The 27,841-nt window shown below is 33.2% G+C and overlaps 1 protein-coding gene across 1 annotated transcript; it reads left to right on the top strand.

Moving 5' to 3' along the window:
* The first annotated feature begins 7,090 nt into the window (after positions 1-7,090).
* LOC144854880 (non-lysosomal glucosylceramidase-like) lies at positions 7,091-26,723 on the top strand. The gene is made up of 15 exons (XM_078712883.1): positions 7,091-7,646; positions 8,835-8,923; positions 10,218-10,333; positions 11,836-12,060; positions 12,402-12,650; positions 16,579-16,690; positions 17,129-17,408; positions 17,873-18,057; positions 18,591-18,695; positions 18,966-19,073; positions 19,684-19,835; positions 20,731-20,837; positions 21,163-21,305; positions 21,881-22,188; positions 22,768-26,723. The coding sequence occupies exons 1-15, from the start codon at positions 7,429-7,431 to the stop codon at positions 22,972-22,974; spliced, it is 2,604 nt and encodes an 867-aa protein (XP_078569009.1). The 5' UTR covers positions 7,091-7,428; the 3' UTR covers positions 22,975-26,723.
* The last annotated feature ends 1,118 nt before the right edge of the window (positions 26,724-27,841 follow it).

Genomic DNA, 27,841 nt, shown 5'->3' with positions numbered 1-27,841 from the left:
AACAGCAATTTCTTCGCGGCCTTGTTCCAGCACTCTCTCCATACAAATACTGGATTGGGCTAAAAGACGTTGGGGTGAGTATGACTCAGATCCCACGTCACTGGTAATCACCGTAATGAACTGACCATGCTAAGTAAACGAGAAAGGGGACGCAAGTCTATGATTAATCACATGACATGCCGTTTATTATACCCCTTATGACTTTTCAATTATAACAATATATATGTTCTAGGGTACTGATACTTTCAAGTGGACAGACGGGTCATCGGCGTCTTTTACAAAATGGCTACCAAACAGACCCGGAACAAGTGTGACCGAAGACTGCGGAGCTGCGGCTTTTGTAGACGTATACGATACCAGGGATGTCAGTACTGATCTTGGTGACTGGGACATTATGGACTGCACCGCTATCCTGCCAGCTATCTGCGAGTATCATATGTTAGATTTTGAATACGGTACGCTAAATCCATGGTTCTTAACATACTGCAAAAAGACTGTGTTTCTGCAGCCAATTAACCGATAAAACTAACTTAACCGATAATTAACCGATGTGGAAAAGGGGTTTAACTGATTCCGCTCCAGAAAAATTAACCGATAATTCTCTCATTTAAATCGGATAAATTTTGGCATTAGCACGCAACGTAACACGGACGCGTGTGTAATGCGTAAATCTGACCAATATCGGATAAATGCAATAATGTTTTAATCTTTGACCTAAGGAAAAATTGTTGCGTTGTGATTGGGCACTTGGTTTTTCGATAATGACTACATACTATCATAGACTTGATCGCCACAATAAACCTTTAGAACAGTTACAACTGCAATTTTGTAATAAAGTAGCACACAAATATTGTCTATTAGAAAATGGGTTTCAGCAAAATAAATACGGATTTCCATTATACAGTAATATACTTTTTTCTTCAGATGAGGGTACACCAGAACCAGTACTAAGATATGCAAAAGAAGCTGTGATGAGGTACAGCAAATGGACTGAATCTCAGACAGACGTATGCCATTATGATGGGGAATCTAGCCAGTGCGATGCTTGCGTGGCTGGTGCTCATAAGTGTGAAAACGGAAAACATACTGTGTGTGTCAGTGATCCTAGTAAATGCCCAGTTCCAGGTAAGTTTGGAATAAAGAGTCCTGACGGTATAGCTAATATATCACAAGAAGTTCCGTTGCTTATGAACTCAAATTACTGTGTCAATACTGACGCGTAACCTATATAAAAAAGAGACAATGTGACTCATAAAATTCTGGCTAAACAAAATAAAGTAGTATAATGTTGGTATACACTCTCCGATCACTCCTCGTTCCTATTTTATCATCCTAACATTTGGTTTCTATCCATGTGACTTTTAGCAATTTGTCGAAGCATCAACACGACATCAACAAGATATTTTCCACACAATGTAATTAATCGATGAATAAGGCCTTGTGGATTGCCTTTGCTTTTAATTTATCGATGTTTTTTAAAAATTATTTTAACAGATTATTATGACCAGGGTTTTGTCATAACTAAGAAGTTGGATGATCCGAATAACGACGTCATTTTTGCTTGTAACCCTTCAGTTGGACGTCTATTAGACAAGGTTGTTCCGTCCTGCTATGTACAAGATAATCCACCAGATGGACGATGGAAAGGTAAAACAATGAGGATTGTTTTCATAATGTCCCTCAAAGAATATCACTGACCTGAGGCTGGCTGATATATCAAAACACATAGAACTTCCATACTTAGAGCCTAATTGGCACGGGTTATCATACACATCGATATGGACAGCAAGAGGAATCTCTAACTTGAGGAATCTCTAACTTGATAAATCGAAAAGTAATAGGCCTAATACTGACATTTTCTCCCGAAAATCTTTGGATTTGCAGAGAACTAGCAATAAATTGTTAGGCCTAGGCCTAGATTTCTTTTGTCAATACATCCTGCCTTGAATGCCTAGCGGCCACACATATTTTCCAATTGAAGAGGCACATAAACGGAACATTGCATTATTTTATTAATATTTTTCTTTTTTCAAAATGAAAAATCTATACTACTTACTTACTATTACCATTATAATATGTATAAAAAATTAAATATGTTTCAATAGCTCTACCAATGAACCTACACAATATCATTGGATCTGACCAACTCACAGGACTTATCTATGGCATTCACATGGACATGCGCAGTTACATGCGCAGTAAAGATCATGGTGCAACGTGGGTATTTATCAGTAAAGACGCCTGGGACTCTTTGACAAAAAGTTTGCCGGACTTCAAGACGGCTGGAACTAGTGAGGGCAACTGGCTGTGTAAGTTATTCATCTTATTCTATTTGGTTACTGTTGTCCGACGTTTGACCAATCTCAAGCGACGGCTCATCTGAACTGTCCCTTGTGATTGGTCAAGCGCTTAAAAAATAAGCTGTACGTTGCTTCTGTATAAATAAATTAGACTGTTATTGTTTTACGGTGGTCTTAATTCTGACACTTGTGTTAATTTTCCTATAATATACTAATAATATATATTGTATAATTCATTTCTATCTCATCTACAGATGACGACAGTGGCCTCAAGTATGATGGCGTTTTGAAAATGAAAAAAGACTGCTGCTAATTAATGACATTTTAGCGGCCCGACTCTTTTTCAGCTTTCGCAAATATTAGACAAATTGGAATTTGTCCTGTTAAATGGCATCGAAAACTTATCTTTGAATGTTACTAAATATGTTCGTTTTATATTTGTTTGTGATTGTAATTATGATATTTGCAGCGTATTTAAATATGTTAAAACAAATGCAAAACATTTCAGAAATTTACTAATCGTAAGAGAATTACAAGTTTATCACCTTGAGCAAAAAAATGTGAATATTTATTATTATTACATTTTTCAATTTTAAATATGTAAGATGGTAGAAGTTATTAAGTAAAATAGAAGTAGGGTATAGAGACTATGTGACCAAAATACAAATAGAATAAATTCTGTATATTGTCTGTCGACAATAAACATTGTGCTGTATCGTGGCTGCTGACCGCAACGGCTCATACCTTAGCACCTAATTTATAAACTTAGCCTAAATAATCTCTTATTATTACAGTATCCGATAGCGGATAAATATTTTTGTCAGAAGAGGCTGTTTAATGTCACTCTTGGATACTTTAAGGTCATTCATTTCACAGTCACTGTATTTTAGAAAGTAGTCCTATTAATTATCAATGTAATGCAATTTATGCAAAAAAATGCCGTGCTTTTAGTTTAATGTCTAGTCCTAGGCCTCTAGATGGCTTCGGCTTAGTTAAAATAATGTCGTATACATTATAAACATCTTTGTGAACATGCAATGTCAATCTTTACTGTACAATCACATGGCCTTCCGATTTTTATAGAAAATAGGCGTAGGCCTAGTTCAACTAGATCTTATGTACAATTTCATAAGACACACTTTAAATAAGCCTTTCGTCCCGCGACCGTATGCCGTTGGCCTCATACCAGAAACTCCTCGCAAGAAAAAAACTATAAAGTGTTTAAATAAAGAATGTATTATTTATTGTTAAATTGGTGTATTAATTGAAGGTAAACTAAATGTATCAGTATTTTGATTAAAATCTTAACGTAATTCACCGCTTAAATAAAGTTGTCGAAAAAAAAATTCATTATTGCATAGTTGCATTTGTCTATGTTGTACTACACAACCACAGACATCTGACACTTGACTTGACTTGACTACTAACCATTGCAAGAAATTATCACTATATTTGAGAATTAGGATTCTTATGACTACAGTATTTTAATTCATTGAAGTTCAAACACCCAATTTGTACGTTGAAATACCGGTTCTCGTCTCGTCGTCGCTATATATTTACATGACAGTAATGGAGTGAAGGAGTAATGATAATATCGGGATAGCATGTGGTAGGCATGGGTTCAAGCCTATATACCATACTAATTATATCCTTAGGCAAGATGCTTTACTCTCATCATTGCCTCCTCCTTCGGATGGGACGTAAGCCGTTGATACCGCTGATTACTATCTGCATTATGGGAGTATGTATACGTGTTTGATACAAAAAAATGACTGAGGTAATAATGTTCAGCGCGTGTAATAATGTTCAGCGCGTTTAACAACATTAGGCGCTATATAAATCCAGGATATTATTATTACATTAGTGTACGTAAAAGAACTTGGTACATTATATTGGAAAAGAGTAGGGGATCATCTCCCGGTGTGCTGATCTGGTAGACGCTGCACTGCTGGCTGCTGTGGGTCCGTGGAGGGCCCAAGCGAATTTCTCAGTTTTCAGTTAAGCTTGAGGACCAGTAAATACCTTTACTTTTAGTTTTAAACTCCATGATGCTGTAGACGCATGCCATAGGTCTGTCTACACTATCAAACTCAAACTAAAAAAACAAAATGTGATATGCCCACATATGGACATGATGATGTCATACCACTACCATATTTGGGTGTATCACTACCATATTTGGGTGTATCACTGTCACTCTTTTAAACTTAATGTCGTGGTACGTGAGACCATGCCCGGATTAATTTGGAAGTTCTCTCCCCGGGTATCAAGCGTGCGAGGCTTGGCTCAAATGAATGCAATATCAAGACCAACAGAAAGACAACAAGTTGTTGATTGCCGTTACCATACCATTTATTGTGTACGAATCAACGTTACTCAGAAAATAAAGAGAACGAAGGAAAAAGCCCTGCAAATATACAAACAAGCGTTACATAATTTCAATAACAATCGGTTTATAACTTCACTTTACCACTGTATTACCAATAATCAATAATAATCAGTTTATAACTTCACTTTACCACTGTATTACCAATAATCAATAACAATCAGTTTATAACTTCACTTTACCACTGTATTACCAATAATCAATAATAATCAGTTTATAACTTCACTTTACCACTGTATTACCACTATACTTAAACACACTGTGTACAAACTGGTTATCATTAAGAACAATACAATCAATTAAACGTCATTACAAATGATTAATACCTGAATCAACTTGAATGATGTAAGAACGAAAGATCGTACAGCAATCAACCATTTCTCTATAAATTGAAGTAAAGATTTGAGAACATTATTTGCTTTATATTTAAGTTGTATGCATGCAATTTCGTATAATAAATTAACAGGCAATGATCCGTCTATCGTGTAATATAATTCGTTTTACTACTTACAATGGTAACTTCAACAACGGCTTAATAATACAACACGGTAACGAAAATCACATCTTCCTGTGTTTGCAACAAAAGCTTTTCTGACGCGCAGACAGAAAAACCAGGTAGTTAAACAAAACATCACCTATATGCAAATGCGCCAAACACAATGCTTGCAAAACAACTAGCAGCAAGACACTTATATGCAAATACGCAGAACGCACACGAACAACAACTGATCCATGACATTAATGTAGGCCTAAGTCGTACGAGTGTTCATTGCTTTCTTTTTTGAGAAATACCTGAAAACTAGGAGCAACATGCATAGTCAAAGTGACAATGAGTGCATAGATTCCCTGATCTCAATTCAATATAGGCAAGTTATGCTTGACGATAACTTGAAATTGTGGACGTTATCGCGCAAACAAACATTACAAAAAAATGAGTTAAACATTTTCTGAAATTATTTGCGTTAATATAAGTTTGTGGGCGAATTTATTTTCGCAAACCGCATGTTCCCTAAATTAATATTGGTAGCACATTCTTTACTTTCGCAACTGCTAAATCGTCGTCACTGCTTTGCCCCAATTGGTTGATTGTTTACTCAACAATCACTGTTGCCACCGCGTATTCTAAACTTTCTCGGAACAACGATAGTCAACTGCAGAAACACGTCTGCTACCAAGCTCCGCCCCAGAAGTTTTAAGAACTTTTAGAAATGTAGAGGGCGCTATAAATTGTAGAAATGTTGCCAAAATATTGTTTTATGTTGTTATTATGTATAAGGACCTCCAATCACCTGGATAAAAATGAAGTTATCTAAATGACTTCTTCTATTTGGTTAGGGTGTCTGAATAATTTAATTTACGTTATGTAGCGGTATTATTTTGAGTAAGACAGAGCCATATATTATGGCTCTGGGGTAAGATTATTCAAGTTAAATGACAAATAATAACGGATCGATGTTTCGTAAAATCTTTTTTGCTAGCCTATAACATTTTATTTTAAAGTTATATAGTAAACTTGTTTTAATTCATAAGAAACTTAAAGCAGATTTAAAAGGCAACACATAACTATACTAGATAAATCATATTTGTATAATCAGTACCACACTACTACAGATTGTATGAATATTATAATTTTAAAATAAATTTATTTAGAAAAATAAATACAAATAACTTGAAATGCTATTTTTCATGAATTAATAAATATAGGCCTGAAATAAATATAATTATACTCCTTTACCGTATCTATATTGTCCCAGTCGCGTCGACAATTGAAATTACTTTATATTTCAGTCTTCTATATCCTTTATCTAGTAGTAGGCATGTTTTCTCTCTATACATAATCTGCGATGCATGCGAGGTACGATGGTTAAAATAGGCCTATACACATTTATAAAATACGAATAATAATTATTATACTATTCAGATTGCATCCCATACCGGATTCCAGGCTGCTCCGAGAGAGCAACACATATTTGGTAGGCCTACAACAGTGGTCAAATCAATGGTGCACACAAGGTTTTAACTCTTTCTGAGACACTCATTTATTTACAAATCGTATGTTGTTTTCTATTTTATATTTTATACATTTTGTATATAATAGTTGTATTTAAATATGTGTTATACTGCGTCTAATATTGTTTAATTACACATTTATTTAAGTTAAGAAAATTGGGACTCATGACTCCTAAAGTTATAGTAATCTTATTTACTTTAGCAGTCCCTGACAAATTCTCTCTGTGTATGTTTTACATTTTCTTTTGCTTATCAAATAAATAAATAAAATAAGACATTACATTTTCACCAATAATACATTTTTAAAATAATATAATCCTAAATTTGATTAGCGACCTCTATGTATTATAAAAACTAATTACGTCAGAGTTTGGCCAGCGGTTGTATGACGCATTGATGACGCGTCACAAAACCCGGTGAACCACAGATTCTCCGGAACTCACATTGTAATCTCGTCGTACGATTGTAAACAGTGTGGTGGTGCGGTGGTATGTTGATATCAGCTGATTGTTGACATTTTGGAACTTTTATTACAGAAGTTGGAAAGTGTTTGTATAACAGAATAAAGGCAAATTATTATAGCGGTCGAAAAATGGAACATTCCCTTATCACACTTTAAGTTTAGACAGAAAGACCTAGGCCTAGATAGACGTTTAACAAATCATCGTCAATAAATTGCTGTGACGTGAGGAGAGTCTAGCCTAGGCAGGCCTACACTACATAGAGCGAGAGATGGCATCCGCTGTTGTGGAGGAGGGCCCTGCTGCTGTAGCAACCTGTACGAATGATGCTGATACTACTACAAACCAGCCTGATGCAGGAGTGCCTGGGGTTTCGGTGTATGGCTGGCGACGTGATTTAGATAAAACCTTTGAAGAAAAATGGGGTCCATTGAGATCAAAACATATACGTTTAAGGCAATTAGCAGAAATGATAGGGCAGGGATTTAGGTGAGTAAGCGACAAGATTTATTTGTTTATTTTTTTATTATCTGTATTGTACTGTAGAATCCGATCCGGGACGATTTGGCCTGGACGATTCCTTTAGCAGCCAAAGCAAAAGATGCGGTACTGTATCCCTCGTTAGCCACAGTGTAAAATAAATTCCTAAAGAAGTCATTTTATGTGCAATTATTATTTTAAAAAAACTTTTGTTAATGCATTCGCCAACAAATTTGTTTAAACATAGTTGACATGGCTATAACATAATCATTTTCAGAAATGTTTTAGGCTCTGTATTTTAAAAAGTCCCGGACCGAATCGTCCCAGGAGTGAATCGTCTGTTTTTATTTACAATTTTTTTTTTTTAAACTTTATTTTATTTATTTATAAACTATTAGAATTTTAAAATATTTAAATGTATGTTTACCTATATAATTAAATAATTTCAGTTTAATAAAACGCCATGTGTTGAAGTTGTGCAAACTTTTCAAATTCTGCAATACCTTTTGTGCAGTTTGAAATTGTGCAAAATCCAGAACTGTAGGAAGGGTTTTTAAAGTTCCCATCCCTTCGTGTGCTGATCTGTAATAATACCCCTTTCATATCTCCTAGCAAAACTCTTAAGTTTACACACACCAGTAATTTTTACAGGTCGTGTACCCGGGTGTGTATTTTTGCTAGGCAATGTGATAGGTGAATAAGTTTGAAAAGGGCACTTCAGGATATATATAAATAAAAAGTGAAAGTACAAATGATATTTCATAACATCATTAATTTTAAAATGTTTGTTGAGATCGTTTTTTCCCTGACCTTCTACTCTGGTTTGTTATTAAGTCATTACTGTATCGTCCGACTTCCTACCGAATGAATGTCCCCGTTGTTCATTAGCATTTGACGTGCTGACTGTCTTCACGAGTGTGAGGGCGAGGATACTTGCGCCCTTTCATTTTCACAGCCTTTCATTTTCAAACACCATGCAACTACACACATGTTGAGTCTAACAGTCATTCCAGGCATGTGTGACTTCTCGACTCAACAGCTATGTAATTGAGTAGCACATGGTGAAAACGAAAGGTCGATAATTCAAATTATGTACAGTCAACATATATGATAATTTAATACCGAAAAATATTTTCACAACTTGTAAATTGTTTTTATTAATTTATTAATTAATATTTATTAATTTAATATTTTCAGGTATATTCAGCTTTATTATAAAATGAAGCGAGAAGGAAGGCGTATATTTATTGATCAAATTGAACCAACAAAATTAAAGCAAATTTATGGTAAGATAGAATTAATAAGAAGTTCATTTTATCTTGATTGATAAATTAGAATTGCACTTGGATTATCTGAGAAGTACAGTATAACTAGAGATACTATGTTCAATAGGACATAAACACAGTCAGAGGAATACTATTAAGATAATTAATAGTTTTCATAAGGGTCATAAACGTTATATTTATGTTACTCTTTACAATAAGACGTTGTGTACTTATCACTATTTATCTTCTGTTCGTTAGACAAAGTTAAGAATCAACATCTTTATTCTTTCACACACAATTTTGTTAATGATGTGAAAGCTAATCTTCATTAAAAATAGATCATTAATAAATTATGAACTTGTAGCACCAAATTTGGTCAAGTATAAGTTTCATTCTAGCAATAATTAGACTTCCTTTTGTGTTTCTGAAGGTATATGTTTTAGTTTCTGCAGTTATATTGTATCTTATCCATTTGGGTGGTTGTGTGAATCTGCCTTAAGCTCTGTCTACACTATCAAACTAGTTTGACAAAAAAAGTGTGATGTGCCCAAATATGGTAGTGATAAGCCCAAATATGGTAGTGATATGACATCATCATGTGGGCACATCACATTTTTGGGCACATAGTGTAGACAAGGCTTTAAGGATTGTTTTGATTGAATAGCGAATACGTTGTTGAAATGCACCTACTACTATACGTTTTAATCTTGTTCAATATTCAACCCGTTCATAAATTAGTGCTATTTTCCCATATTAATATTCTGAATTTTATTAAATGCATTTTAGACATTGATATACTAGACCAATGGGCTAACACATTTTGTGTGGACCTTGTGGTACTCACTAGTCCTACAAAATGTTTGTAGCCCACTGATTACAAAATGGGGAAATAAAACCTGTCAGATTTTTTCTAACATAATAGATGCATTATGAAGTTCTTCATAAGACTTCATATGATTAGTCAGTCTCATGAATATTTATGAACATTCTCATGAATATTTATGAACATTCTCATGAATATTATTTATGATCATTCTCATAAACCACTGAACTAAAGAATTAAACCAGCTTTTCCCTTTATATAAACATTATATTAAAGACAATTAGCATAAACTCTAAAATGGTACCTGAACAATCATTTGATGTCTATTGTCATGTAAACAATATTATTTTATTACAATGTAAAGTGCAGCAAATAGATAATTTTACAAGATTAAGTTTGCTGGTATGATTGTCCATAATCCCACAATTCATACAAATTGTATAATTATTAATTGAAGTATACAATTATCAAAATTATGTTCATTAATTTCAGGTGTTCCTATTGGTGGAATAGGATGCGGTGCTATAAACAGAGGTTGGCAGGGTGACTTTTGTCGCTGGTGCCTTACCCCCGGGATGTATAGTTATGATATTGTAGAAGCTGATCAGGTAAAGGACAATATGAATGGAGAGGAACATGGAATAGATGGGATTTAAGCTCTGCCTACACTATCAAACTAGTTGGACAAAAAAAGTGTGATGTGCCCAAATATGGTAGTGATATTACCAAATATGGTAGTGATATGACATCATTATGTCCATATATGGGCACATCACATTTCACACGTCACATAAAATTTGATACTGTTTGCATATGCGATTTTTAAATAAATAAAACAACAAATAGTTAATGCTATACTGGTAGCTTTTGTAATAAAAGTGATGCAATTTACACATGCACAGTTACATACAGGTAGTACACAGTAAGCATGCAATGTGCGTGCATTGGATAGAGTAAAGTCGTACCATATGTTTAACCAGGAATATAGGCAAAATTTTTGACGTGGTGAATTTGGCAACAATAGTAGGTCACAAGAAATAATAATAATAATAATACCACATTTATATAGCGCCCTTTTCATGAGTAATCATGCTCAAAGGCGCTTTACAAGCATTATTACCCCAGTATTTTTTTTGGGATCAAACACGTATGGAAACATACTCCCATAATGCAGCCGGTAACCAGCGCAAAGTTGTGTGTAGATCTAACTGGGTACCCATTTATACACCTGGGTGGAGAGAGGCAACGTAAGTAAAGTATCTTGCCTACGGATACAAGCAATGCGGCGAGAGTTGGATTCGAACCTAGGTCTGACGATCAGTAGTCCAACGTCCAACACACTGCGCCACACGCCCTTAAATCTCTGAATCTGCAAAGATTATTATTTGAATTCAATCAATTATTTCTGATACTGTATTTTTTTTTGGGTAGAAGTGGTAAAGATATTAAAATGTCTATCAATCCCAAAAAAGGCTACAAATGCAAAAAACACACAGAGAAGATTTACAAGAGTTAATTTCCAAGGCCAAAAAATAAACTGACTTAGTTTGTGACAATCATTTTGTGACAACTATTTATGTTCAATTAGGGTCAAGGGTCAAGTTGAAACCTGTTTCATTATTACATTACATGGTTCACTGATTAAACATTTCGTAGTATCATTTAAACCACTAAAGTTAACATCCAGGCCCAGAAACAAAATTGTTTAATACAAACCCCACTTACTGTAAAGGGGAAACCGGAGACCCAACAAAGTGTCCCTTTATAATTGTATCAATTATTGGTGTTCATTGCATGCCATGCCAAGTGTCCCCTTAATAGAGGTGTCCCATTAATAGAGGTGTCCCAAAGTAGAGGTTCTACTGTATTAAGTATTGTCCAACACATTGGGTTTCCTTTAACCTCTGTCTACACTATCAAACTACAGTAGTGTCATTTGCCCAAATATGGTAGTGATATGATGTATTCCATATATGGGCACATCACATTTTTTCACATTAAGTTTGATAGTGTAGACAGACCTTTATGAATAGAGTTTTACTTTGACTTTCAATATTTATTTGTGTCATCTTGAATGTTCTGAATATTCATTACTAATTTTTGTTTATAGTTTACTGTGTGTATACGTAGAGATGGTCAAACAGTCTACCAACAAGTTCTGTCACCTGGCAAGCCTTCGAGTAAAGTCTTGACTCACTGGAAATGGAACTTCCCCGGGGGTGATGCTACTTATCTAGGCCTCTATCCACGTGCATGGACAACGTATCGTATACCAGAGTTTAATGTAACACTGATTTGTAGACAGATCTCACCAGTGTTTCCAAATGATTACAAGGTATACAAAATCTAAATTAATATTGGATAAGATCTTATTACTAAAAGAAAAATTGTTAAATTTGCCAACTTTTCTACCACTTTATATTTTAAAACAATCTCATTTTTAAATGTAGTTTCCCATACAATGTCGATCTTTTTGATAACGCTATTACCCCCAGCATTTTGAGTGTGTGTATGGAGGCGTACAATAGAAAACAAATATGTACAAACTCTCTCTCTCATAATTTATAGACATATATATAGTTGTAAGTATAATTGTAATTGTACAGTTGACTTTAGATTTAACTACAGTATTTGCACGTTTTATTTTCATAAGAATGCTTTTTTGATGATTTTTAGGATACTTCTACTCCAGCTGGTGTGTTTGTGTGGGAAATCCATAACAACTCGGACCAACCCCTATATGTTACTATTATGTTTACCTTTCAAAATGGAACTGGTCAAGCCAGTGATAAACTTGGTGGTAGATGGAATGAACCATTTTTAACAGAGGAGACATCAGAAGCTTCCACTACTCTAGCAGGGGTGCTTCTTCACAATGCTCATCCAACGATGGATTGTACCATGGCTGTATCAGCTGCAAACACAGTAAGAAATTAACAGTTTTGTAATTCTGTCTCCGTCTCCACTACCCCGTCTCCACTACCCCGTCCCACACATGCTTCTACAACAAGATACAATAAAAAATCTATAAATAAAATAATAGTGTTAACCGAAAACTCTACACTTTCTTTCTGTCTGTTTTACTTTACTGTTTTGATTTAGCTTAATAATTTTGAATTATTAGTTTCAAAATAAAGCACAGAATTGATGTTCATATCCTCTCCTATCCCAAAATTATATTGTATATAATATTTTCCACTTTGGTTTATTTATTTTGCTTTTTGGTAAACCCAGTCATGTGGAACTCTTCTCTTATATTCTTTGTCTTGTTATAATCATACTTTTCTTATATGAAACAAATAAAATGAAAAAAGTTTACCAAAGAATATGAATTATTGTGAATTTTATGAATGAATTTTCCAAAATGCTATGTAGACCGTTTTTAACAATTAAGCATGGTGTGAAATTATTGATCAGGTTGGCCTTCAAACTCTTGTATTTAAATCATTGATTTCTGCATATGTGACAGTGCTTTTGTATGTACACATTCAATACATATTGATTTGTGCGTTTGGTGTGATTTACGTTGCTTTCACCTGGACGTGTCTACTGTTCCATCTACAGCTGTTTCAGGGGGTTTTTTTTATTATGTCATTAACAATGTAGTTCACAATGAAAAATAATCATTTTTGAAATGAATTATTCTATAAGTATTAATTTAGTGTTAGAATATAAATTTCACATTTACTCTATGTCATAATATAGACTTGCCCCAAGTCTGTATTAACTATTATTGTCTTTTTTATATTAGTCCACTAGTCGACGTTTCAATTTTTTCCTGAAATACAGCTTAAGTACAGTAGTATACAGTACATATGAAACGCCATATGTGTCTAAATATTTATCTTTTTACTAATATTAAGTAAAAAAACCTGTCTAGAACCTAGTCATAATAGAATGTAGTTCCCTTTGAAATATAATCATTTTGATAATAATTAATAATTTCTGTAAAAACTAGTGGCAGAGTACATAATTGTTTAGAAGTTTGTTAAGTGCTTGCGTAGGTTTTTAACCCATCAATAACAGTTTTAACTGTTAAAAAAAAACTTGTACCATTCATATTTTATTTAATATCTCTATGTAGCAATGTATAAAGTTATTTTCTGTGAAACAACATCTTGTTCTTTGTGCTGATTTTAGTTCATTTATTTCATAATACTGCGTTAAAGTTCTTGTCCTTGTTGGACGTGAATCAGCAAAATGTTTATTACTTTCACCATGGACTATTAGATTTTCCACTGTAAAGTTCCCTGTTTTTTAGTTTGCGAAAAGTAAAGTTTTTAAGAGAATATGAAATAGATTTAGGATACTAGTGCTCTAGGAAACCTGCCCTTGAATCTTGATAGTACATCCTGTAAAACTCATAAGTTAATAAAGTGTCATATCCATATATGGTCACAGATCAGATAATACTATGTAATGCAGTACCCATGAAGTTTGGTCTAGACATTATGATTTGCGTTCATACAATGATCACTGTGTATACTATATTGGCACATTCAATTCACCCTATTGTTGTGTCTGTATTTCCTTAACTTTTGAACCCATTTGATAGTTTAATATTTAATATTTAATGAAATGTAACAATTTGAATAGATACTGTATTCGAGGTTCAAAAGGTTTTAAAATTGATCACAATAACATACTGTTGTTTACTCCCATGAGTTTGCATTTTTATTCATTTTTAACAATCATATATTTCACAATTGTTGTTATTTTGGTAGATATGTCTTAGTATTTCTCAAAATTTGCCTGCCTAAAATTATTTGATATTCTTTCTTATGTTATGGGCCTCCTATTGTACATTAGGTCTTTATATAAGTTGGAGCAGTTGAAATGGTCCATTCTGGTACGAACCAATCCTCTATACTTTGTCCTTTTCAACATCCTAAATTCATTCTACTTGTATATTACTACTGTTGTGCTGATCAAAATATAGTTTGTATTGTATTTTGGATTTACCATTTGATTTGTGTAGCAACAAGGTGGTATTATGTAGCATTTGGCAAATTATTCCCTCTGTGTGCCATTTAATAATGGAAATTTGTGCGCATACAGTACCTTAACTTTCTGCAAGTTGCCATGGATGGTTCATGTATTGCCATGCATTCAATGCGAAGCAGTTCAGGACCAAAAAGTAAAAAGTGTCAATGGGTGATAGTCACAAAGACAGCCTTTTAATTTTGTGGAAGTAGTTGTTGGCATTACAACAGGATGTAAGGGAATTATTGTATTAATTCAATTCAATTCAATTCAAAGCAACATTTATTTTCTCCTTTCATATACAAAACAGATTTCAATGAACAATATATATGTAAACAAAATTTCGAAAGAAGAAGGTACACGCCCAGAAAGATGAAAAACACATCTTGTGGAGGACGTACCTATTACAGACACAGACAATGACAATTTAAAAAAAATATAAATGAAAAATAAAAAATAAAATTGACCGAGGAAAAGTTAATATTTGGAAATAAGGTGACTTTTAAGTTTAGATAAAAATGATTTGCTAGAAACAGAGTTTAAGATGGGGAGTGGCAGATCGTTCCAAAAAGTGGGTCCGGAATACCTAATGTTGTGTTGAAAGTGGTTGGTTTTATGGGTTGGAATATTTAATTTTGAACAAATACGGGTATGATGATAATGAATTGAAGAATTTGGAGTGAACATGGAGCAGAGATGTTTGGGAAGGTTAGAATTAATAGAAAAAAAGATGAACGAGCCTTGTTGGGTTAGATTGATATCGGAGACTTTGAGAAGATTAAGCTTTGAAAAAAGATGAGATGAATGAGACAGGGGTGGGGCGCCAGATATAACCCTGATGGCCTTTTTTTGAAGAGTTTGAAGTTTTTTAATACTGGAAGGATAAGAGTTGCACCAGACAATATTGCAATAGTTAAGATAAGGCAGGATGAGGGAGCAGTAAAGAATACGAAGAATGTTAGGGGGTAAAAAAGATGAAAGTCTAGTGATGATGCCAAGACTTTTGGAAATTTTATTCTCAACAAAATTGATGTGATTTTTCCATGAAAGTCGACTGTCAAGATGAACTCCTAAAAATGTAGCAGATTGGACTGAGGGAATATCATGATTGTTAATAGAAATGTTAAAATTATATTTGTCTAGAAATCACTAATAATACCAGCAAAAGACAATAAATATACATAGATAATAATTTATTACTTTTTACTAGTCATTACTTTTAATTGGTAATTAAAATTTAAATACCAAAAGTAGATTCCATAGCAGACACGTGATGGAATTGAAAGTCACAGCTATTGCTCATGTAGTGGAATTTTTTTTTATCATTTGATTCATAAACAAATTTGCTTCATATAAACAAATTTGCATAGTGGAAAACAGGGTTTACAGACATCTATCCCAACTTCATATTAAGATATGAAATGGAACAGTATTTCTCCATGGATAAATTAATTTGATTCACTAGTGAGAATGTTATGTGTGTAATACCCTTTTCACATCTGCATAAATTGTTACAACTTGTAACCAGGTTTGATCTCCTGATTTATTACGCTTTTTCGTACACACATGCATGAACCCTGAGAAATCTTGAAAAGAAAGCGTAGTTGCGCGCTATTTGATTACTATGATTGGTCAGTTTAATACCAGGGCAAGACACATGCGCTCAGTAAGAACTTGGATTATCTCGGAACAAATAAAAGGCCTCTCATCTGTGTATTTTTCTCATTTTTTTTTAAATCTCGGGATATTTTCCACAAAATTGTACTTACACTATGTGACATGGTTTCTTCTAGCCTCTAGAATATTATCCCTGAACAACAACTTCCACTAATCCTACACTAATACAAATTAATTTTTTGTATCATTTCAGAAAGGTGTATCTGTAAGTCATGTGACAGGTTTCAACCCTTATGACAAGAGCGATCAGGGCAAGTTAATATGGGAGGATCTTCACGAAGATGGGCAATTAGAAAGTCCGGCTGGTAAGACATTTTATGTTTGTTTTGTGCTGTTGACTCTTTTAAAACTATCTTCTCATTTCTCCACAAATTCCTTAGTCACATTAAAAAAAAAACGAATCGTTTCCATGTTTGTATCCTGTTAATCAAAAATATACATTGTAGATGGGTCTTATAGCTATGTCTACACTATCAAACTTTATGTGACAAAAAATGTGATGTGCCCATATATTTGGATATATCACTACCATATTTGAGCACATCCCACTTTTTTTGTCAAATTAGTTTAGATCGGTCTTTAGAATGTTCTTCTTGTTTTGAATGTGTCAAGTTTTGCCTAACAGGCAATGAGAATTGTTCAATTCAACTTACTACTATAGTATATGGTCAAGACAGGCTTGTCATTCTCATAAATACATCTCTTAAAACATTGAATTGAAACATTGATTTTCTTAAATTCAGGACCGACAGACAAGACCAAAAAGGGAACAGCAATCGCTGCCGCCGTAGCTGCTAAAACGACTGTCGCCCAAGGCAGCAAAGGGAAATTAGAGTTTGTACTAACTTGGGATATGCCGAATGTTCATTTTAAAAGCCAGAGGAGGAAATACACTCGTCGATATGCACGCTGGTTTGGTAACTCTGGGAACGCAGCTCCTGCCTTGTCTTCTTATGCTATCAATAACTATGCAAGTTGGGAAGAGAAAATCGAGGCTTGGCAAAACCCAATTTTAAATAATCCGTAAGTATTGGTATATTCATTATGAAAGTGAATTATTAATGTGCATAAGTGTTCAGGTATATTTTTAAGGTATTTTAAGCATAAAAGTAAGCATTTGTAAGGGCTAGATGTGTTCAACAATGTTTCAATAATTCTAATTATCAATATCATTGTAGTGTCGTAGTAGTAATAGTGTAGTAGTGCGCTGTAAAAACTATACCTACTTGTTTCCAGAGCTCAGCATTTGCTGGGTCCGAAATCGAGGCTAGACTATGCCTATAAGTCCTTCTTGAAAATAAATCTCGAATACGGCGCAAATTTTAGAGGGTGGTTGGACCATGCCTGTTAGAGACCTGACTTGAATTGATTAGTTGATCTTAAAGATACTACATCCTCCGATAATAAATTCCATAGTATAATAGCTATACTTAAGATGTTACATAACCTTTTATTCAGCATTACCTAATGTATGGCATTCTTTATAGTGAGCTTCCTGATTGGTATAAATCTGCATTATTCAATGAGCTCTATTACATCTCTGATGGTGGAACTATATGGGTGGATGCATGTGAAGATCAACCTACCTGTAATGGTGAGGTAATCACTGAAGACCTGAAACCAGCTCATGCTAAACTGATCAAGGAATATGGCAGGTTCGCTTATTTAGAAGGTTAGTATACTATACAGGATTCGCATTATGCACTCTCTGTTGACTAGTGACAGGTAGGCGCTAGCATGGTTCCCACTAACGCAACATAAGTGATTTGACCAATCACAAGCGATGGACTATTCGAACAGTCAAATCGCTTGCATTGCGCGTACGTCCTTTCGTCGCGTCTCTAGTGGGAACCACGCTTTAATAAGAACATAGTATGTTAGTAAAGACATGGGCAGTTCCAAAATGGTGTTCTATTATATTACATTACCCTGCAAATGCACTGTAGCTTAACATCATGGATTCCTATCCTTGGCAGGTACTAGTATTTTGTATTATGACCTAAATGCTACTACTAACTTAAACTAGGAACTAGGTTTTGTTCTTATACAGTTAAAGCTCTGTCTACACTATCAAACTTTATGTGACAAAAAAATGTGCTGTGCCCATAATAGACATGATGTCATATCACTATTTATAAATTTATGTCTGTTGGAGGCATTTTTCACCACACTTTTCTTTTTCATTTCGTATATTTCTTATTGCAGGGCATGAATACCGTATGTACAACACGTATGACGTACATTTCTATGCATCATTCGCACTAGCAATGCTGTGGCCAAAACTTGAACTATGCATACAACACGACTTTGGTTGGTAATCATGCGTTTTTTATGTCCGCGTTTTAACATGATAAATCAATAGGCATTTTTCCATAAACTGAGTGAAGGATTTGTGACCACAAAAAAAACTGTCCCTACAATCAAACACATTGTATGGGTTTGTGTTGTGTGGCTACTAATCTCCCTATAGAAGGACAGACAGTAGGTTTACATTTTTTGCAGAATTGTGTTATGTATTTTAACCAGTAAATTGTATAGTTAGTGTAGTATATGAGTTTTTATGACATAATTTTTAAATAGGTATGTTTGTGGAACATGCGGATGAGGAGGTGTTTAAAGAGTTAAACACAGGTAAAGCAACACAAAGAAAACTACTGGGATCTGTACCTCATGACATTGGTGATCCAGGTGAGATATTGCATTTACCTTGCCACACATACACATTGAAAATAGAACCAATGAAGAACTTCTATGACATTTAATTCAAATGATTAAAATGATAGAGGGTTGTCTCCCTGATGATCATTGTTAAGCTCTGTTTACACTATCAAACTTTATGTGACAAAAAAAGTGTGATGTACTTAAATATATGTACGCAAACCCTGAGAAATCTCGAAAAGAAAGCATAGTTGCGCGCTATTTGATTACTATGATTGGTCAGTTTAATACCAGGGCAATACACGCTCGCTCAGTAAGAAATCTGATTATCTCGGATGATGTACTTAAATATTGTAGTGATATGCTTAAATATTGTAGTGATGTGACATCATCATGTCCATATATGGGCACATCACATTTTGTTGTTACATAAAGTTTGATAGTGTAGACAGAGCTTAAGGCACTGAAGGCCAAATAGAAGACCTACTCATGCACCATTAACATGATAATAGGATAATAACACAAATTTAATTCCGAAATTGGTATTTTATACTCGCATTGTAGTAACAATGATTTGCTGTTTGTCATGTGTCCTAGCCAAAATACATAAATACATTACAAATGAATTCTTGTTTTACAGAGGAAGAACCGTGGTTAAGTATAAACAGCTACTACCTCCATGATACCTCACAGTGGAAAGACCTCAATCTCAAATTTGTACTACTGACATATAGGGATTACTATATCACTCAGGACATGGACTTTCTAAGAGAAATGTGGCCACGATTGAAGGTAAATAGAATTAATGAAATGTTGTCTCTTTAGATCTTACTGTATTAATATGTATTGTGCAGCCCTTTGGTGTAACTATCGTATGAAGAATATTAGATCTCTTAATGTATGCTACAATAATGCTCTGCGCCGTATACTTAATGTCTCTAAAAGTAGTAGTGCCAGTGCAATGTTTATTGAACTAGGTGTCCCTTCCTTCAATGAGTACATGCGAAAATCTACCTATAGTTTCATGCAACGTATGTTGAATAGTGGTAACATCCTTGTTGCTTGTGTTTGCAAACATATGCTCCATAACTCCAAAATGTATTGTAGATGGAGAAGCATTCTATATACTTAAGTTTAGTTTTATGGTTTATAAGTTTATTAATATGGATGATATTTCCGAAATAAAATGAAATTTAAAATTGATAAACAATAAACTGTCTAAAGCTCAGTCTACACTATCAAACTTTATGTGACAACAAATGTGATGTGCCCATATATGGACATGATGATGTTATATCACTACCATATTTGGGCACAAAGCATAAGAAACTCTGTCCATTTCAAGAACTGTAAAAATTGTATATGTTTATGCTAAATATTATAAGTCATACATTTACAAGAAAACTGTTAGACCAACTAAACGTACAGATAGATAGTTGTACACAATGTATAATAATTACATGTTATTATGCAATGTAGTTTGACAGAAACCCTAAACTGCACAGGAACAATGGTGAAATAAACAAGGTGTAAATTATAAAGATGTTATTTCACTCTTGTTTCTTTGTTTACACATATTTGAAAATATTGTTGTTTATGTCTATTTGTGCTTTGTGACATGCGTGATACTAATAATGTATTGACAGTTAATTTTTTTATATACCTTATGCATATTTTATATTTTTAGATTGTCATGGAAACATCCAAGTTACATGATACGGATGGTGATGGCTTGATTGATAACTCTGGTTTCCCAGACCAAACATATGATGCATGGACAGTTACTGGCGCAAGGTATACTAGCAATGTTTTGTCATGGCGTTATTTTGTGTGGTTATGTATTAAGGAAATCTATCTTAATATTTCTAATCATTTGTAAAGCTCTGTCTACACTATCAAACTTAAAATGTGATGTTCCCATATATGGACATTATGATGTCATATCACTACCATATTTGGCCACATCTCACTTTTTTGTCAAACTAGTTTGATAGACTACAGTCAAAAACAACAATGTTTAGCTATTACAATGTGGATATCACAATAAGGAATTTATAACTCTTAAACTATCAAAACGTTTTTATAAGAAGATAATTTTAAAGATCTTTTGTTTTTTTAGTGCATATTGCGGAGGGTTGTGGTTAGCAGCTCTTTCTATCATGTGTGAGGTATCACGTATTTTAGGTTACAATCATGAACATGACGAGTATAAGAGTCTGTTAGAACGGGGAAAAGAATCTTATGAAACTAAATTATGGAATGGTAAGTTCTCTAATTGAAATGTTGTAATATTGACTCCATAACACCTTTGAATTTTGTAAAAAAAACTTTTCAATTAAAGTTTGAAGCATAAAGTTACTTTTTTTTATCACTATATTTGTAAATATTTCTATACTTTTGTGAAGAAAATACATTGTGATGTATTTAAATGTAAAGCACCTTTGAGCATGATTATTCATGAAAAGGGCGCTATAAAAATGCGGTATATTATTATTATATATATGTGTGAATGTTTTTAAACTCATTTTTATCCTATTAGAGACCTAAGTAGGTCAGGTCAATCGCTGTGTCGTCGGTCGTTGCTAGAAACCATCAAAACTGGGTTGTGGTGAGGAGCGAGGAAACACGTCCCAATATCCCTGCATGCGCATAATAAATTAACATGTAATGCAACTCGTTTACGCTTCGGCTGTCAAGTTGCAATATGTGTTTTTTATATCAGAATAAAATGATGTAGTTCGGTCGTCACTCGTCGCAAATCGAAAACTCCCTATTGTTATATTTTCATATTTAAATTATATATATATGTTCTCAGTTTAACTGTATTATATTTACAGGTAAATATTACAATTATGACAGCAGTGGTAAATACTATAGCAACAGTGTAATGGCAGACCAGGCTGCAGGGCACTGGATTCTAAGAGCTTGTAACTTTGTCAGCCCGAGCAATCCAGTCTTTCCTGTCGATAATATCAAATCAGCACTTAAAACTATCTTTGAGTTGAACGTAATGGGAATAAATAATGGGACATTTGGTGCAATGAACGGCGTGCGGCCAAGCGGTAAGATTGATCCGTCGAGCTTACAAGCGGAGGAAGTCTGGACTGGTGTAACATACGCCCTCTCTGCTAGTATGATACAAGAGGTATGAGCAAGTTACTTTAGTGTTCTCCCAATATAGAAATTAAGTCTGGTAAATTTACAAAATATACTGTAGGCTTTGATTGCTCTTGTTTGTTTTCAATGTTTTGGCTTAACCTACCACTAGTAGATAAGTAATTATTTATGTATAATTTTCTTTCACTATTTTTAATACCGGTTGGAGCCAATTTAGTCCGGCAAATCTTGCTGGCAAAACCTGCTGTGGAAGAACACTGTGTTTTGTATTATGGTATGAGCAGTGGTACGAGCAACAATATATTATACAAATGATCAATTGTTGAATACAGAGAATATTTTATGAGTTGAAAGATTGACTGCCGTCAAGTTAAATAGAAAAGTGTAGTCTTTAACGAATGATTCTATTATTAGCATAATGTACTGTATGTATGTAATGCAAGTACACATGCACAGTAACAACAACCAGGTCTCTCGCTGGTGAAATTCTTGAAAATTCTCCATAAAGTTTACTTTACAATATTCAAAATCAACAATTTTGTAGAAAGTGATAGTTATATTAATAAATTATCTGATTATGTTTTAAGATAAATGTTTTCTCTTTTAGGGTATGGTGAAAGAAGGTTTCCAAACAGCTAGTGGAGTATATGAGACTTGTTTCAATCGGCTAGGCTTTGCTTACCAAACACCTGAGGCCTACATGGCTAAGAAGGCCTACCGGTCCCTTGGCTACATGAGGCCACTGAGTATATGGGCTATGCAATGGGCTGTTGAGAACTGGCATGAGTCAATACCAAATAAGGAAAATCAATAATGATATTCTTAATATTTAAAAAAATACAGCAAGTCAAGGTTAGTTTGTTAGTTGAAAAAACTTGTTGCTGTTATTTTTTTCCGATTGTTAATGGATAATTGGAGTGTAATAAATTCAACTTATCCACAAAACTGAGGTGAATTTGCGCGTACAATATGGAAATAAGTAACATGAAATTCAAAATTGTAAAGGTAAAGATAATTCTAGCAATTACTAAATGGTTAACTGTGAGAAACTTTGTGAAATTTTAAAAGTAGTGTTTAAGCAAGTTAATGACTTCTAGACTGAAAAAAAAAGAAGAATTTTACAATTATTGATTTGTGATACCGACTATATAAATTCTTCTAAATAAAACATTATTTGTAATCTAAACACAATGAATTCTTTGATTATGAACTTTATGAGCAATTATTATTATTATTGTAAATTTAACATACAGAATGTAATGGTTTTAAAACTAAGAATTTACCATTAATAATTAGAAATTAAACTGTTTGCTGGGCTATACAAGGATGCATGAAAATTAGTTTCATATATGACTGTCTACACTATCAATCTAGTTTGACAAAAACAAGCTATGGTAGTGATATGATGTCATTGTGTCCATATATGGGAACATCACATTTTTTTTAATAGTGTAGATAGAGCTTAAGACATCAGAAGAAAGATAAAACGTTCCATTAATAATGTACTGTAGGCCTAAAGTGTTTTTTAATGTGTTATCCTTATTCTGATACTAAGCAGCCACGTTAGTTGATAGTGACCATGGAGTAAAGTTACTCCATGTAGTGACACATGATTAGGACATTTTGAAATGTACAGTACACAGTAGAATCCCTCTGTTGGGAAGCCCCTATTAGGGGACGCTTTGGTTCCAAATGTGTCCTCTTACTAGAGGTTCTACTGCAATTTCACTGCCATGTAAAGATTGTTGAAATTTATTTAAATCTTATATTTTCTAGTTCTCTTTGTGCACTAAGTTTGATTTGAGACGGGTGACTTAAATATTAAATTAATTATAATTTCATTATATAGAATTTATATTTATTATAATATTTTATGATGTTTGTGCTGCTGGTCACTGAGTAGTTTTAGTGTAAATAAGTTAGTTTTGAGTGCTAGCATATAGCCATTCATTTTGCAGTTTTTATCTGCAATAAAAAAAAAACAATTTTGAATTTTTTTTGTGAGGCAAAGTTCAACTGAATGAATAAATCTAATTTATAGTAATTCATTACATTAAAAATAATTTTGAATAAACAGTAACTTGCGTGCTATCCACTATCTATATACAACCCTATTCTATGCAAATATGTATTGTAACATATTATTTCAGTAATAGCATATTGGAAATCCATTTTAAGAAAAAAAAAGTGCAATAAAATAATATCTGATAAATTATTATTATTTAAAACTTACATAGAAAGCATTTTAGTAAAATCTTCATTATGCAATCTATTTAATTTTGAAAAAAAAATAATTTAATAATGTCAATTTTTTGTTCTGGTAATTTCAATGATGCCTGCATTTATCATCTGAAAGTAAAGAACACACAGGGTAGATACAACACATTTGTTGGATAAATGGTGGCTAGGCCTAACGCCAGTTTTCCACTAGGCAACCAATCAGAGATCAGGAAATGAGATATGAAAACATTAAATTCACAGTCTTGTAAAACAGTGTCTTCCAATATTGGTGCATTTTACATTGTATAAAGCTCTGTCTACACTATCAAAAATGTGCCCATATATGGACATGATGATGTCATATTACCATATTTGGGTATATCACTACCATATTTGGGCACATCACACTTGTCAAACTAGTTTGATAGTGTAGAGGTTTCTCCTCAGGGCAATCACAGTCAACTATTGCCCAATTTGCCATGAAATGTACTGCATATTCTGTACTATACATTCTAGCTTGAAAACAGAATAGGAGAGTTATCACTGGTGAGGCATTTTTATTATTACCATTGAAATTTATGTGTGCTAATTTTTTGGTTGTGTTGTGCATGAAAGTCTTGGATATTGTATCACTTCACAAGTTGATCTTGAATGGGATATTCAATTAAAATGTTTACATGTTCTTAATATATTATTTATATTGCTATTACAGTAGAAACCCTTATTAAGAGGACTCTTTCGGCAACCAATTGGGGTATCCCGGCTGTAGTGTTAAATCATACACTTCTTCACCCCCACATTCGTTTCACAGGAAAGTTTCCCTTGAATAGGGGTGTCCTAAAGAAGAGGTTTTATTTTAGCAGTATATTTTATATTTTGTAAAATTAAACTTAATTCACCTTGCCTTTACACCTTGCCTTTGTCATAATAATGTCAATTATATAGCGCTTAATGCTCAAAGCGCGTCACATTATACCCCGGTGATAGGTATGGACCGCTCCCATAATGCAGGTAGTATTTGGCGCAATTATATTTGATTCTACTGCATACCTATTTCCACCTGGTGGGCTTGTCTTGGTTATAATTTACTGTTATAGAAGTGTGATTGATTTTAGGTTTGGGCTGTACTTTATGGTAATAAAAATTAACAACTGTACAGTACTTACTTTTGAAGAAATGACCAAATGTTAAATTGTGTACACACTTATTATATATCTAACATATTTGTTATAACTATAGAACCAAACTTGTGTTGTCTTTTGCAAACTGCACCAGGTCAGTGGTGTATTAAAAATCCTGGTGGCAGCTTCCTCTTATATTTCTTAATTACTTGTTTATGATTTTGTTTTCTAAACAGTGATTATAATATTATCACTTTTCTTGTGTAACATATTATAAGAATGAAAACTAAGAAAACCAAAATGGATATTTGGTATTTCAGTGCTGGAATTTGCATGAATATAAGGTTTGCATGAGATGCCTTTGGTATACAGTAGTATTTAAATAGGCAATTTAAATCAATCACAATTTTTACTAAAGATTTGACAGGGTTTATGTATTACTATGAAAATTGTAATATTAAGATTGATTTTGGAGTTATTTGTTAATAATTATTAGTATATATAGTGCAGTTTCTAGTGTGGCTCTGATAATAGTATTTACAACTTATCTTGCGGATCAGATAGAAGTTCAAGGGTTTATGGTTTTTTTTATAAATTTTTTTAGCAGCTCTTTGCAGGTCATATGAAATGTACTTGCGGGTCACACCGTTTGTTGAGCACCTAGATTATAGTGGATTGGCCTACAGTAGCAAATTTCTGCTAAATTACCATTGACATATTTTCTGTATTTATAATCCCTGAGTGACATTAAGTCAATGAATCCACCCTACACCCCTGAATAGTAAAATGAAAACAATATTATTACGAAAATAGCCCCTGTTCTGTCTTGGATTTACTATAAAAATGCCAGGTTTAAAGTGCAAAATCTTGCCATAATAATACTATAGCCACAGTTTGTGTGCGAAGAATGTGTAGTGAACATTTTACTGGTCTAAATCAAGTTATTTTACGTATTATTACATTAATTTCCTTCATTCATTTAACAGAAAAGTGTCCCCTGATTAGAGGTGTCCCAAAGGAAGGGTTCTACTGTGTGTAGTTTTTTATATTATTGACCACTATTCAGAATATAATTTTCATGGTCAGTTTTAATCTCATTTACAGAGGGAGGAACAGTATGCTTTATCATGAATTATCTATGTTTTATTTATTTTTTTTTTTATTCACTATTTTAATATTGTAATTTCGAGATGTATTCAATAAAAAAACAACAGAACAAACCAATAAATAGGTGTTATGTTTGATTGTTGTCAAGATTTATATTTTTTGGTTTGTAAAACCTTGAAAAGAAGCCCATCATGAAACAAAGTAGTAAAGTATAGTATTATACAGTATTAATATGGGATAACAGGTAGGTTCATCGATTAAACATTAATGTCAGAGGATCAGAAACAAACACATGCGTAAGGTGTCCCCTTAATAAGGGTTTAACTGTTTTTTCTATGAGTGAATATCCATCTATCATTAATTTAAATAAATAACATATTTATCATACATTTACGGAGTATTTTATTCTAAATACTTTATGATCAAATTGAAAATATCAATTACAAAATCAAATAAAATGTTAAATGCAGTTGTACTTTAATATTTTATAATGCAAAATAAACCAAAATGCCACAGACTACACAAACATTTATAATCAAAGAGATAAACTTTAGCTAATATAATATTAATTACCATACTGTTATAACTATACAATTTGGAAGGGTATACATACAATTTCTCATTGGCCTTCCATACTTCAAGTATAGCACGCAAAACATGCATTAATTTGAAGACTACATATACCTGTTTGCTTTACATAAGAAGCATAATACATGTTTATAATACACTATAATATAACTACTGTAATAATATATATTTTTCTTTAATAGAAAATAGGTATACAGTATAATTCTTATACTCCAGGAAAAAGTCCCGGAAAAGACAAATGGAAAATATTAAACCGATATAATAAAAACATTCCAAAATCTGTAGTTTTGTAACCTAAACAATAATTTACACTATGCTCATTTATTATGCGTAAACATTTCTTTTTCATCATTAACACAGCTTTTACTATAATAAGTTGAAAAAGGCTTGTCCATTTGCTCTCTATAAAGCTTTATTCACACTGAGCCCAGATTTGGCTGAGAAAACTCTTAGACTATGCTATGATTTTTCAGCACTGTGTTCACAAACACCGTTTTTCACCATAATCTGAAATAAGTTAGTGTAAACAGTTCATCAACACTACACTCATAACTTTGTATATATGGAAATTCAGGTTCAGTGTGAATGGAGCGTTAAGCACAAAATCCTTTAATTCACATATTCTAAAATTCTTTTTAATTTGTT

Source organism: Antedon bifida, chromosome 10, assembly GCF_963402885.1.
Source record: "Antedon bifida chromosome 10, ecAntBifi1.1, whole genome shotgun sequence".
Lineage (NCBI taxonomy): Eukaryota > Metazoa > Echinodermata > Crinoidea > Comatulida > Antedonidae > Antedon > Antedon bifida.
Note: the sequence above shows the minus strand (reverse complement) of the source record. Positions and strands in the feature narration are given on the sequence as shown.